The following is a 16,081-nucleotide window of genomic DNA, read 5'->3' on the forward strand; positions in this document are numbered from 1 at the left end:
GGCATGTGAGTCACATCAGCATTACATATCAATAAAAATGATTTAACATTTAAATACAGGAAATGCTGCTTTGTAAGGATACCATGCCTCATTTAAAATAACTATAAACATCCAGATATAGAAATAAAAACACCTATAGCACAAATTCTCCATTTCCAAATAGCTCTCTAAAACACAATGGAAAAGCAAAAATACATTTTCGTGCAAACATTACATTATCTTCTATATGTATTTTGAGAAGGGAGGAGCACATTAGATATGCTAAAATGTGTAAAGAAGAGTTTGAGATACTTTCAACATGGTTCCAAAATAAAGATGCATGAAACTGATTCTAGCAACTACTGCAGTATTTACAATACACACATAGAAACAACAGTAAACTAGTTAGGCCTCTCTGGTCTGTTCCACCATTAAGTGCATAGTGATCTGTGACCAAACTCCAAATATCTACCTTTTCTACTCACTTTAGTCATCAAAAATCTTCAATCACATTTAAAATTAACAAGTAACCTAACATAAATTACCATCTGAAGAAATGTTACAAATGTCTTCCCGCAGATAAAATTTGCTGTTCATCCCCAAATTCTAAAATTTTGAGTGTTACCCTTGCACTCCCACCCAAAAAATGCCCCCAATTTCTTTTCACATACCCTATTGGTTTTACTTAGTACTTTGAAAATTAATCACATCACCCCCTAACCATCTATGTGGCAGAAATGCAACCTCTTCTCAAAATCTGGAATCCATGTATCATTTGAATAAAGCCACCATACAGTCCTTCCAAGAATAATAACATCTTTCCTACATTACTCCCCTGACCCTTTTTAATTATTTTCATTACCAATTAAAAATCTTTGATCTACATTTATGGATCACCCAAATCTCTCATGTAACTTTATTGTTTCCAGCTTTTTTTAACCACCAAGTGTACTATGTTTGAGACTTCAGTACTCAAGTGGTCCCCATTAGCCAGTTATGCACATTCACAATACACAGTGCTCTATAATTTAATGTGTTCTTTTAAATTGCTTACAATGCCACTGATCCATGGTCAAACATTCTATCTCATCATTATAGCGTGTAGTTGGGGCTCCCAGATGTAATCTTGTAGGACAACATTGTGATATCCTGCCAATTGTGCTTTCTACCAACATCCTTATCTCAATTGAAGAGATTTCATAGCCAGTTCAAAATTTGTGGTCAATTCCTTGCACTTCATTTTTAGTCTAAGGGCTTGAGAAAAAACATACACAGTATCTTTAGAAATTTAGAGATCTAGAATCTTACTCAGATTTGGCATTCCCTTTATAAAATTTGCAGTCTCTCTGACTAAGTGGAAAGTTTTCAAGGTGTTCTTATATATTCTACAGTGCTTTGAAAAAGTATTCAGCCCCCTTAATTATTTTCACATTTTACTGTCTTATTTTCTAAGCTTAAAATATATTGAAGTAGGATTTTTGGCTAATCTACAAAACATTGAGCATCATGTCAAATCAAAAGAAAAATTGCAAAACTTGTCAACAATTTACAAAAAAATTAAAAAACAAAATTGTGAGGCTCAAAAACTGTAAGTACTAGGCTCATTTTCCTCGGGTGTATATTACCTTAGCAACTCACCTAATTTGTTGATGTAGAAAATTGGAGGATCATCCGTTTTCAATGAATTCATAAGAATAATTAACCCCTCTCTGTAATGTCCAACAGTGTGATAGATTTTCAACAGACCAAAACAAAATGACAAGAGAGCATTCAAGGCAATAGAGAAGCACAAATCTGGGGAAGGTTACAAGACCATTCCAAAGGCACTGAACATACCTCAGAGCTCAACGCAGTCCATTGTCAAAAAGCTAAAAAAATGTGAAAACCACAGCCATGATGCCTACATCAAGCCACCCCTTTAAACTTAGTCACTGGAGAAGCTACTGTGATGCCAACAGTCACTCTGAGTGAGCTGAAGAAGTCAATGGCTGCAACTGAAGATGAAGTTCATGGCTCCATAATCTGTAAGACCTTGCACAAAAAAGGTATTTATGAGGAGTAGCAAGGAAGAAGCCCTGACTAAAAAAAAGCACATCCTTGCCTGTAAAGACTTTGAAATGTGTCACTTAGAAGATGTGGAAGAAGGTCTTGTGGTCAGATGAGACTAAATTGGAACTTTTTGGCCTCAAAACTAAGTGGTATGTATGGTGTAAGTCTAATACTACACAACCAGATAACAGCATCACTACTGTAAAGTACAGTAGAGGTAGCATCATGCTATGGGGATGCTTTTCAGCAGCACAGACTGGAAATCTGATTAGGATTAATGGGAAGATAAATGCTACTAAATATAGAGAGACGCTAGATAAAAATCTGCTAGTCTACCAGAAAACTTAAAATGGTGAAGAAGTTAGTCTTTCAACAGGACAACCCAAAGCACGCTGCCAAAACAACCGTAGAAAGGCTTCATATGAAGAAAATTGATGTCATTGAGTGGCGCAGTCAGTATTGACCTTAACCCAATCGAACAAATCCGGCAAGACCTCAAGATTGCTGTTCACTGCCCCTCCCCAACTAACCTGGCATAGCTTGAGCAATTTTGCAAGAAGGAATGGGCAAATCTTGCTCCATCATATTCTGCAAAACTAATAGCGACTTATCCAAAAAGACTACTGGCTATAATGGCTGTGAGAAGTAGTTCAACTAAATCTGAGCCAAGAGGAATGAATACTTTTGAACTGCTGACATCCCAGTTTTTGAATTTTTAATTGTTCATGCTTTACAGTTATCCCAGCTTTTTGGGCTCAACTGTGGAAAGAAATGAGCATGTGATTCACAAATAAAAATTCTCAGTCAAATTAATCAAAATCCCTGGTTGTAAAACTCATTTTTGTGAACAAAGGGTTGAGGGCTGAATACTTTATAAGGCACTGTATCTTGTCCCCAACAGGAAGTATCTGATCTATAATTTACTAGTTTACTGCTCTCAGCTACGTGAATAACAAATCAAATGCACAGTTTTCCAGTCTAAAAGAAAGATTCTCAGAGAGGATATTGAAAAAGATTATAATTTGGTCACACGCAACATTCTCATTCACTTTCCTTAAAATGACAAGTTACAGAGAGTCACTGGTTGTTACTTCTTTTAAAATTTTTCATAATTGTGGCAAAGGCCTATCTCTGATTCGATGTTTGTTTTCACAGGATGCTATTGTCTTCCAATTCTGAAAATATTAATGCAAAGAAACCATTGAACATGTCCTACCCATTTGCTTTTTCTCATTTACAATGGGAGGCCCACTTTTTTCCTGATCTCACTCCCACAATATATTCATAGATACTCAAAAAACATTATTTTGATATTTACAACTCATGCAGCATTCTTTTAGTACTGCATTACCTCGCATTGCACCCTATCTGCAGGATTTACAGAAATGTTTGACTTTTTATGTGCTATTGAATAAAAAGGATATTTCATGAACTTCCCCTCTTGAGATAACATCAATTACAATATTAGTTTTAGACAATATTTTAACAATATTAAAATAATTTCACACAAGATCTTTCATATTCTTTAAGTTAAAAAGAATTGTGTTATTTGAGTAAATTAAACTATATAGAGACTTAACTCCATTAGCACCTTCTGCTACAAACACTACTTATTCAAAACAAAAGTATATTTTAACTCTTTGATATTCTTGAATTCATGATAATTACTTTTTTACATATTAACATACAAGTTAATACTAAATTACATCAATTGTTAGCTTTGTGGTATTGTAAATAGCTTTTTTCAGGAATACATACAAAGTATTCACCTTGTATGTATTATATCCAAATAAAGCTTTGTTCCTTTCCAAAATTAGTATTTTTGATTTTATTTCCATTCCCATTAAATACTGACAACTATTTTGCATGGCTATTTTTATTTAAACTCTGGAAGTGAAGCACTTTACTGATAACACTGCAAATCATCTCGACAGACTCAGTCTGAACACCAAGTTTTATCCCTGAAAGAAGCACTATTGCTAACCTGTACAAGATAGTCCCGTGGAAGCAGAGGAAGTCGTACATTTTCCATTAATTTTGCCATGTGCTCCAGTCGAGCTTCTTTGTCATACTTTATCCAAGAGATCACTGCTTCAAAGACCTGCCAGAAGTAAAAAGGCACGTTAATCTGAAGGAAGTGAAACATGCATACACTTTTGCAATCGAAATAACAGTCATGTTCACACTTGTTCTCTGACTCAAACCACACTGTTTATGGCCTTAGTCCAAACATTACCATACAGGCCAATAACTCACAAAAAAATTCCCTAGCCTAGAATGCCTAGGGTTATGTTCAATGAATATTTGCTAGCTCAACAAATGGGATCTGAAAAAGAATCCATGGAAGATAATACATTCATCCTGCAGAAATATAGATGTCCATTTCAACTTTTTTCCCCAGAAGTACCCCTATTTCCTACTGCTACTTATGTACTTCATACAAAAGGAGCTTGTAACACCAGCAATGCATAACTATGGACGGGCATGTGTAAACTACTAACTTTTGAGTTCTAAAAATGGTTAACCTTTAAATCAATATCCATAAGACATGAAACATCAATACCATCTGTAAGAAGTTGCGCTTAGCTTTGTGAGCTTTTTCTAGTCCTTCTTGTTTATTTTCCTTGTCCAGTACATGCACACACCTTTAGATCAAATAAACAACGGTCTCACCATGGTGCTTTTAAACCAGAAGCAAAGATCAATTGCAACCCCTATTTGGCTATCCCTCTCACAGGTAATAGATGTCTATTAGCTTGTATTTATCCACATTAAAGTCCATCCTAAATCCAAATTTTAATTTGTTCCAAGCCGCTCTTAACCTTGGGGTTTCATGAAACGAAAATAGCAAACAGATCCCAAAGGAGAACATCAATTTTCTTAGATTGATAACTTCCCTGTTCTTTCCTCTACCAAATCAAACAGTACTTTGGTTTAAAAAAGTCAAAGCAAAAATTAATCTCTACATGCTCCAAAATGGATGAAGAGAGTAAAATAGAAACTTAAAGAGTAATACTGTATAACTATCAGATGAAGAATATATTTAATGTTAAATTTGCTAGTCTGTTACACTATACAATCATTTTCAAGTTTTATAAACTTTTATGAAGACTGAAAATTTACTGATTGCTGCATTATTTAGATTTGTACAACTATTTTTATCAGATATTGAAACAACAGAGTTAAAAATCTCTGGAAGAATATTTGAACATCCCATCTGGTACACAATCACTTTTAAGACCTTAACTCAGACAGTTAATATACTAATACGTGCTTATATTACTGGATCATATTATACATGCTGCTTGCTTTTAAAACGTGTTAATGAGGCACTTGCACTGTGAATATTCCCTCGACCTTGAACTTGGCACAATGTATGTGAAATAGTCCCCACAGCTACACTTAACTGTGCAACCTAAATGATATTACGCTCTGGAAACCAAAATAAATCACATAGATCATTTTCCTTTAGTTAATTATAAAACTTCACTAGTGGTAACAGCAGCTTAAACACTGCCTGTGACCTTCTGGTGGTCTTTTTTTTCATACCAAGCAAAGAACAGTTTTCTGTAAAAACACTAAGCAGCCAAAACTCAAACTAACCCAAAATGAAAGTGTGTTTATAACCCATCTGTAGTTTGCAGCAATGTTTGGTAAGTGTTGACAGATTACAAGCTGTGGTTTTTTTGAGGAATAGAAACAAAAATAGAGGCAAGACTTTGAAACTTGATTTAGCTGAGGATTGAAATCCCATAGAAATTATTTAAAAAATTATACTAGCTATATAATATTGATAAATAGTCAAAAATTTTAATTGCAAACAGCTCCCTTACTGACATCTTATAACCCAGTTTTCTGTGACATATTCTTTCACCATCACAGCCCATTAAAACAAAATCATACACTGGTTTTAGGTCCCATGAAGATTTCTCCGACTCTCAGTGGGCTGCTGACTTTAGTCTTATGAGAGTGCTGTTTCACATCCAGCTGCTTGAAGGTGCTTGACAGCAACCTGGATTGATTTATTTGATGAATTTTTCCCAGTGTCAAAACTAATAGTTCTTTCTCAGTTGGCATTACTAACATTAATCATTTGGTCATGACCACATGAATGTTTGAAGACAGTCATTATAACTTAGGTAAATTTAAGCAGAGATCATACTTCAAAAGATATTTACTTAACTGTAATTTTTTTGGAGAGTGAAATAAGGTGCCGAACAACTTTCTTTGAGTGTCAGAAATTTGCATCTCAAAATTGCTTGGAAGAATGTATTATCATATCATTCTTTGTTATTCTTGTTTATTCACCGCGGTTTAATTTCTTCCATAATAGCGCCAACATTAGATAATTATTCCAGTTATAGTATCCCAGTGTCTGCAAAAGGTATAGGCTGAACACTTCATTCTTTTCAATAATTCTTTGGTCCATATGATGATGTTGACAGAGATTAACCTACAAATGATATAAAAGAACTGCAGGCTTGGTGACTGGTAGGCAGCAGAATTTTTATGTTAATGGTTGGGGTTGGGTCTGGAGAGAAGAATCTTTCAAACTGGATTTATCTGTTCATTGAAATTCCATTAGCAAAACCTGTTCTTGCTAAAACTAACTAGCAGTTTCATTATACACCTCAGTAATTAGTTTATGGAGAATCTAGATCAAACCTGCTAAATGCAGTTTAGGCAATGTCAATATTATAGAACGAAAGGCCACAGATTTACAGAATTCAAACCGTTCAGGTAAAGGCCAAACAAAGCCCGTTTTACAGGGAATTAAGAAATACATCTGTTCAAAGACAGCAATTATGAGAGAATTTTTTTTTCTATAACTAAACATTGTCTGCAATTAGATAGTCATACAGCACAGAAATATAGGTCCTTCAGCCCAAATGGTCCTTGCCGACCATAGCATCCTCTCTGCTCGTGCCAAATGCCTGCATTTAGTCCATAACACCCCAGTCCTCCCCTCTAAGTACCTATCCAAATGCATCATAAATGTTGTAATTGTGCCTGCCAAATCAATTCCTCTGGCGGATCATTCCAGATACTTATCACCCTCTGTGTACAATTACCTATCAAGTCTCGTAATCTCTCCCTTCATCTTGTACCTGTGCCCTCTAGTTTTGGACTTTACTATAACAGAATGATGAAAACTGTACACAATAGTCCAAGTGCGGTCTCACCAACGCCTTGTATAACTACAACACAATGTCCCTACTCCAAAACTCGATCCCCTGACAGAACGTCAGCATCTTCTTCACCACTTGCATGGCTGCCTTCAGCAAACTGTCAACCACATTTTGTTTATTGTTGAATTCTCTTTCATCTCCCATCATGCTTTTTCAACCTTACATTCGGCATTAGATCCACTCCATGCTCCCTTAACCTTACCATTACAGAGCAAATGGCCACCCACGCTCTTATTGTTAATGTGTCTCTCCCTGAGCATTTCCCCTTCTCTCTTCAAGATGATTTGTGGCCAGGTTTAAAAAAGAAAACCTTGATCTATTACAGACTAATACCAACCAAACACCATCCCATGTTTCTTTCCAGTGGCATTACAACCCACATAGAAATCAATGTGCTGATGAATCCTGCAGGTAAACAGCATATATCCCTATGCAAATGCTGGGAAATATTTACATGAAGTCCAATGGCAGAGCATAGCCAGGAAACAACAGCCAGAATGTGAGTGACTTCCATGCGTACTTGGGAGTTCAAATCCTCACTAGTGTCTGTTCTGAAAAATGTTGGTACTTCTGGAAAATTCCAGCTATAAGCCGGTTTCCATTCAACACATCAAGTTAGTGGCTTCATCCATCATTTCAGTAGCTTCCTCTTGGTTTCACTACAGTAGATCATGCAGGTCCTGGGTGGAGACTCAGGAATACCATCCCACTCAAATGTAAAAGGATTTTTCATTGCTGTTTCTGTGAGTTTTGTTTTACCAGTCAGGGTTGATAGCCCCGAGCTGAGCGCTGGAACCAGGAGGACTGGTGGACCACTCAGTCTGGCCTTTACCCTTTGACTTGTTTGGCATGGGTGACCCTACCAAGAGCCAAAGCACAATGCTTTAACTGCAGTCAACATAGCGCTCCGGATCATTGACACACACAAACCTCCAAACCACGATAAGGTTGTGATCTTCTTGGAAGTCCATGTAGAGTATCATGTCACTAAATCCTCTCAGATCTCCCATTTTTAGTTGTAGGTTTAGCGTAATAAAGAAATTTCCCAAATTATTTTGCTTTATAGTTTGAATCTAGGCATCAAATTAAATGAACCGTTCTTTTAATAAACTGACATTTTCTTAATTAACAAATTAAAGTCACAGATACTCCTAGGTATATACTATTTATCATAACCTATGACTGGTTATCCTGATCTGTTGGAGCTCTGAAGAGGGGGTGGGATTTAATTACAAAATTCTGAAGGGCTAGACAGGCTGGATGTAGTGAGGGTGCTTGTGCTATGTGGGGAGTCCATAAAGGGGACAGGTGTACTAGTCTTATAGGTTGGCACCAAGAGAACATTTTGCACTCAGAGTGCGCTAAATCTAAGGATAATGCTACCAGCGGCCAAGTCACTGTATATTTGCAAAACAGAGTTTAAAAAAAATTTCAAAACACAAAGGGCATTCAAAAGAAAGCAGGAAAATGGCATTGAGGTAGATGAGGGGTGGCACAGTGATATAACTCACAGAGCTGCTTTCTCACACCTTCAGTAATTGGGTTCTATCCTTTCCTCTGGTGCTATCTGTGAGTTTGCCAATTCTCTCTTTACCACGTGCATTTCCTCTGGATACTCTGGTTTTCTGCAGATTTGTTGGTTATTTAGCTTTGGTAAATTGTCTAATGTGTAGCTTATTGTTTGAATAGAAGGAGAGTGATGAGATTGTGGGGAGAATAAAATGGGATTAGTATAAATGAGTGCTCAATGATCAGTGAAGGCTCAGTGGACTGAAGGACTTTTTTCCCTACTCTACAACTCCATTATCAGCCGTGATTGTATTAATGGCAAAGGAGGTTCAAAGGGCCAAGTGGCTTAATCTTGCTTCTGTTTTCTATGTTTGTGCAACTACTGACATCTACTTAACACCATTTAAAATGTCAGTTCAACTTACATCCATTTGATATTGTCATTTTAATGGGTCACTGGCTAGGTGCACTGCATGGGTTAACTCTAGCCTGACTTCTGTAATTTCCCATTACAAGACAGAAAAGGAACAAGTTCATTGGCATAACCTCAATCTCCATCCCAAAACCCAGCAATGGAATGCTCAGCATTATGCCTGGAGCAAATGGCATATGAAATACAACCTCATTCACTTGAATAGGGCTGGTGACCTTGGTAGAAAAGTTTAGTGCAACAATAGGATTTGCTTCTACTCTGTTTAACTTAATCCTAATGTTTTCAATTTATTTCAGCAACTAACTAGACTTTCATTTTAGTTATTTAAAACCATTTGAACATTTCTAATCATCAGAAACATCTCAAAATTAACTGATGGCTTTTGATAGGTGTGGTGTGAGATCGAGGTTTATAATCCACCAGATGAGGATAAATCACCACCCTGCCTCACAGCATGTGCTAAGCCTCCAGACTACATAAAATTATGATTAAGAGCTAAGCTCAGAATAGTTAATTAGGCAATGAACCAGAACTTAATAATTTAAGTATATACTAATACTATGCAATGTCGGTATCTAAAGGTGAAGTTATGATCGTAGATTCTACACTACCTATCCAATTGTAACCAACTGTTGGCCAGATGAGAAGGGTTTGTATTTTCCAACCTACCCTAAGGAATAACAATACCCATGGGCAACATACATTTTAACATGTGAAAAGGAATTACACTGTCTGCGGCTTAAAAGTATCTCAGAACAGCTACAACTTGAAGAACTCTGCATGTTCAGTGAAAATTATGAAAGTACCTACATTAAACTTGAAACAGAAAAATTGAAAGATTTGTATCATTCACATGGTTAGAGATTGACAACCTTGCAGTTTTTCAGAATTGCATTGACAGTTGCTAAAAGGTAGAATAATAGGTTATAGGAAAAGATTAAAAAGAATATGATTAAATTGAATTGAACTGAATTGACTTTATTACTTACATCCTTCATATACATGAGTAAAAATCTTTACGTAACATCTCCATCTAAATGTGCAATTTATAATAAATAGTATGTACAACAGGACAGCCAATAAAACATAGAAGTACAGTTGTGACAGCATGAATTAAGCAGTCTGATGGCCTGGTGGAAGAAGCTGTCCCAGAGCCCATTGGTCCTGGCTTTAATGCCACAGTACCGTTTCCCGGATGGTAGCAGCTGGAACAGTTTGTGGTTGGAGTGACTCGGGTCCCCAATGATCCTTCAGGCCCTTTTTACACACCTGTCTCTGTAAATATCCTGAATAATGGGACAATCACATCTACAGATATGCTGAATAAACACAAAGTACACTGCAGATGCTGTGGTCAAATCAAGACGTACAAAAATGCTGGATGAACGCAGCAGGTCGGGCAGCATCCGTTGAAAGAAGCAGTCAACGTTTCGGGTCGAGATATGCTGAGCTGAGCTGTCCATACCATGCTCTGCAGAGTCCTGCAAGTCCTGGTACAGTTCCATACCAGGCAGTGATGCAGCCAGTCAGGATCCTCTCAATTGTGCCCCTATAGAAAACTCTAAGGGTTTGGGGACCCATACCAAACTTCTTCAACTATCTGACATGAAAGAGGCGCTGTTGTGCCTTTTTCACCACGCAGCCGGTATGTACAGACTACGCAAGATCCTCGGTGAAGCTTATGCCAAGGAATTTAAACCTCTCAACCCCAGATCCATTGATGTCGATAGCGGCTAGCCTGTCTCCATTCCTCCTGTAGTCCACAACCAGCTCCTTTGTTTTTATGACATTGAGGGAGAGGTTGTTTTCTTGACATCAATCTGTCAGGGTGATGACTTCTCTGTAGGCTGCCTCATTATTATTTGAGATTAGGCCAATCAATGCAGTGTCATCAGCAAATTTAATTACGTAATAGATTGGAACTGTGGGAGGCGACACAGTCATGAGTGTACAGAGAGTAAAGGAGGGGGCCTAGGACACAGCCCTAAGATGTCCATCTGCAAAGTCAAGAATGAGCAGGCAAAGTTGAACTCTTACCTTCAACATTTAGAAGAGTGGGAAAGGAGAGCCAAGTGCTGGGTATGTCTCCTTAAAACCAGTTTGCATGCAACACCCCAGAAGAGGAAAATTTAATTGGTTAGTGTGATTTTCATATGAGGGACCAATGAAATAAATTCTTGGCAGGCAAGTAAGTCCCATAGTCTCATGTGTCAGAGAAGCAGTGTAGTCATGGACATAATGACAGTTGCAATTGACTGTGTTTATATAAACTTTTATTCCAAAATTGAAAAGCATACCTTTTCTTCTGAGGCAACTGTGAGTTTGTCACTTGATATCAAACTGCTCACTTGATCCAAACTCAGAGTAAGAAATTCTTCACCCAACATAACATCAGGAAAATGCTGTTCTGTTCAGGAAAAAGAATACAAATAAGGGGCAATAAATTGGCTTGCAAGGATAACAAAATGTGTTAATAGACTTCAGAACTACAAAATACACCAGTAGCCCAAGAACTATAGAGTCATACAGCACAGAAACAGGCTCTTCAGCACCACATGTCCACACCTCTATCATTAAGAACCCTCACCCTCTAGGTCATGTCCTCTTCTTGTTACAATCATCAGGGTCAAAGTACAAGAACCTGAAAACACCCACTCAACAGTTCAGAAATAAATTCTTCCACTTCACAATCAGATTTCTGAATGGTTCGTGAACACCATGTTACTATTCCTTTTTTAAAAAACTTATTTATTTTGTAGTTTATGGTATTTTTATGACTTTGCACAGTATTGCTACCAGAAAATAACAATTTTACATCATCTAAGACAGTAATAATATACTTGATTCGTATCACTGAGTACCTACTTGCACTAATCCAATTTACTGGTAGTAGGTGTATATCCTACTATGCATTGGTGATTCAAGTGTTCATCCAAATGCTTCTTCAATGTTGTGAGGGTATCTGCTTCCACCAAATTTTGCAGTAGCCATCTGGATGAAAATATTCTTCTTCACTTCTTTTCTGAAAACTTCTTACTCCTCACCTCAAGCCTATTGCCTTTGGTTTTGGACATCTGTGTCATGGAGTAACATTTCTTAGTAGCTACTCTATCTGCCTCCTAATTTTGTAACCCTGATATATATTGATATATTACAACCTGTATAATGATACTAAAAAACATGCTGTTCACCTTTAAATCAGTTTGCTGAAGACACGCTAGAGAAGCTAAATCAGTCACTATAGAACTAAAAAAAAACAAACAATAAAGTGACAAAAGGACGAGTGGTCAAACAGGTCATTCCAGGAACTGTGTCAGACTGAGGTCTGAGATTGCAAAGCAAATCCCTTCACAAGAATGAACTAGATATTAATTTCAATCATCCTGATTTATTTTTAACCTTCACCTGAACAGATCACCCAACCACAATTACTCACACACTCATTCTCCTTCAACTCCTTTCCCTTCATCTATCTTTCCAAATTTGAAACTGAATGTTAGGAGATTTTCCATCTGTCCTCAAAATGAAGCACAAATATAAAATAGTGAGACACCGGGAATCTTTAAAAAAAACAGTAAAATGCCAAAAATACTCAGAGAGTCAAGCAGCATCCGTGGAGAGGAAAACACTTAAAGCTTCTGCCTGATGGCCTTTTACCCTCAAACTCAATTCTATGACCACCTGCTTTATGCAAATAAGTTTATTCTGTTCTCTATTCTACTCTAATTTTAACTTTTTTATCATAAACCCCCCAAGCTGCAGGAAATAGTCTGTCCCTATTTACCCTGTCAGTTCTTTTACAATTTAATACTGCCTTCACATGTTTGATGTTTTAAAAGACAATTTTTCCAGGGTTTACATTAAAAGGTAATGAGAATCTAGAACTTGTTCCCAATATATTTAGTCACCTGGGTGTAAATGGGTGCCGTGGGCTTGTTGGACCAGAATGGCCAGTTGCCTATACCGCCAAATAAATAAATAAATAAATAAATAAATAGAGTTTTCACAGACACTAAATTTCATCCATGCCATCTTTCAGAATATTCCCTTTTATCAGTATCTTTTGTATATGCTAATAATGGTATACTTATGGACAATTTTGTCAGGCAATTAAAGTTACAGTCACACAGGGATACAGCACTGAAACAGACTCTTTAGCCCACACCAATCATCAACCACACAATTATATTAATTCTACATAAATCCCATTATTTTTATTCTACACGCATTCTTATCAACTTGCCCAAATTCTAATACTCACCTAGGGGCAATTTACAGCAGCCAATTAACCCAGTAACCAGCACTTCTTTGGGATATGGAATGCAAAGCGAGCACCTGGAGGAAACCCACATGGTCACAGGAAGAACATGCAAACTCCACACAGACACTCTCCAATCAGGATTGGACCCAGATCTCTGGTACTGAGACAGTAACTCCACTCACTCTGCCACCGTACCACCTCATTGTACCCTTAACTTCCCCAATCATGATCATCCCTACTCTTAGGGCAGCATAGTAAAACAGCTGGAACTGCTGATGGATTACAATTCCAGAAAGCTAGGTTTAATCCTGACCTCCAGGTGGCACTTATGTGCCAATTACATGTTCTTCCTCTTCCTATATCAATGCTTCTCATAATTTTTTAAAAATATGAACTTCTATCAAGTCTTGCCTCAGCCTCCAGCGCTCCAGAGGAAACAACCCAACTTTGTCCAATCTCTGCAAGAAACTGCAGAGTTACAGATGCAGTTCTGCACACCACAGAAACCAGCCTCCCCTCTATAGACTCTGTCTATACATCTCATTGCCTCAGTAAAGCAGCCAGATAATCAAAAGACTCCAGATGCTCTTTCTTCTTTCAGCCTTCTCCAGACTTACTAATTCACCCATCCATATTTTCATCCAAGTTTTTTATATTTTAAGTTCATTCACCTCTTATGGAATACCTAACCCAATATCTCTTGAACAAAAGCTCTCATCCTTAAAACATAACTTTTTTAATTAAGGTTCTAGAAACCTTTTGACTGCCATCATTGAGCCACTAACTTCATATTTTCACCCTAATTAAGATAATCTGCTTCCCCACCCCACCACCACATTAGAAGAGAAAGAAGATTAGCCTTTAACTGGGCTATGGAGTCATCCGGGCACCGTCTTTTTGACAGTGTTTCCCTAGCAAGCTATTCTTGTTTTTACAAGGCCGAGTTGCTAGCTCGAAGCTCAACCCGACTTGGATTCGAACTCGGGAACCTTCACTCCAGAGTCCGGCGCTGATATTATTGCGCCACCACACGGGACCACCACATTAAAGACACTTTATAGTTCCATGTAATTATGCTTTATTTAATCTTCACAGACCATCTTACCAGCCACCATAAAAATAGACAACAGCAACTGAATACTACACTCGAAAGTCATCCATTGATGACAATGTCACTTGGTGACAAAAATAGCAGAATACCAGTGCTAATAAAGTTCTTAAAATGTTCAAATTATTTCACTAATCAGGACTTCAAGACCTGCACTTGAACTTCATATCAATTTTTGGAATGTACATACTCATTACTAAATATTTTACAGCCGGCCCTCCATATCCGCGGATTCAACCAACCGTGGATCGAAAATATTTGGGGAAAAAAATTCCAGAAAATTCCAAAAAGCAAAACTTGAATTTGCCATGCACCAAGCACTACGCTGAATCCACGCGAATGAAGTGATGTGTAGGCATACCCTGTTGTAGACTCCCGCCATTTCACAGATCCTCAGTCTCTCTCCAACACTCATCATTTGAGCATTGTTCGCCTCACGTCTCATTCGTTCGCTACTTGTGTTGTGAGCGAGAGAAAGGAGTTTCAGGCTAGTAAGGGATGGCTGGCTAGCTGTGTAAAGTGCTACAGCCTCAAGAACTTAAAGGTCACAGGAGAATCGGGATCAGCTGATGCCAAGGCAGCATCAGCGTTCCCAGAAGAGCTACGATGGCTGCGTCCATACTGAACATGTACAGACCTTTTTTTCTTGTTGTTATTCCCTAAACAATACAGTATAACAACTATTTACACAGCATTTACATTGTATTAGGTATTATAAATAATCTAGAGATGATTTAGAGTACACAGGAGGATGTGCGTAGGTTATATGCAAATACTGCGCGATTTTATGTAAGGGACTTGAGCATCCGCTGATTTTGGTATCCGTGGGGGGTACTGGAACCAATCCCCCATGGATACCGACAACTGTATTTGCAATGTTCATCCTTAAACAGAGACCACTGCTCATTTTATAAAATTAAAGTACAAATGAAGCAAACAGCTGGTCTCATTTTCATATAAGCAAAAAAAGGAAAAATAATTCAAAATGAATCAATTTCAGAAGGTAATTATCTGAACTGTTACTAGTAATACATGTCCATAATCTAAGTATAAATACATTCAATTAAAAATATTGCTTGTCTGTGCAGTTTATAAATATTATTTATTTTTGACAGCTGCCTATCAAACTGACAAACTGAATACTTTTCTTCTCTGTGCTGGCAGCATCAAGACTTGCATGACAGATCTTAAAGAAAAAGTTTTTATTCTCCAGCAGCCCTAGGAGGAGCACTCTCATTCACTCAGTACATTTCATTTCGCAAACCATCAATCAAGATGAGACTGTTGATTTAAAGCTCCACTAATCCAACAAGCTCACGATCTCCGTGGTGCTGTACTGGCAGATTTTTTTTGTTCTTAATTCATTAATTTCATTGCGAATGTTATATACTGGAGTCTGCTTAAAGGGTAGTATTAGGTTCGCTATTTAGTTTTCAACTATTTTTATTGCACAATCAACAGATTATACAAATGCAAGCACTCAGATTTATAGTGGACAACGTTATTGAGAGCCGGGGTCACCTGGATAGACAGTGTGGAAACTGCAGATGCAG

General features: G+C 37.4%; 1 protein-coding gene across 3 annotated transcripts in view; it reads right to left on the reverse strand.

The window, feature by feature from the left end:
• LOC140739311 (kelch-like protein 3) overlaps positions 1 to 16,081 on the reverse strand; it is a 101,361-nt gene that overhangs the window by 37,926 nt on the left and 47,354 nt on the right. For all 3 annotated transcript variants that reach the window (XM_073067480.1, XM_073067478.1, XM_073067479.1), the window contains exons 6-7: positions 11,457 to 11,566; positions 4,013 to 4,129 (exon numbers count right to left, since the gene is read on the reverse strand). In XM_073067480.1, coding sequence (XP_072923581.1) covers positions 4,013 to 4,129; positions 11,457 to 11,566 — 227 coding nt within the window. The remainder of the gene's footprint in view (positions 1 to 4,012; positions 4,130 to 11,456; positions 11,567 to 16,081) is intronic.

This window comes from Hemitrygon akajei, chromosome 15 (genome assembly GCF_048418815.1).
Source record: "Hemitrygon akajei chromosome 15, sHemAka1.3, whole genome shotgun sequence".
In the NCBI taxonomy this organism is placed as follows: domain Eukaryota; kingdom Metazoa; phylum Chordata; class Chondrichthyes; order Myliobatiformes; family Dasyatidae; genus Hemitrygon; species Hemitrygon akajei.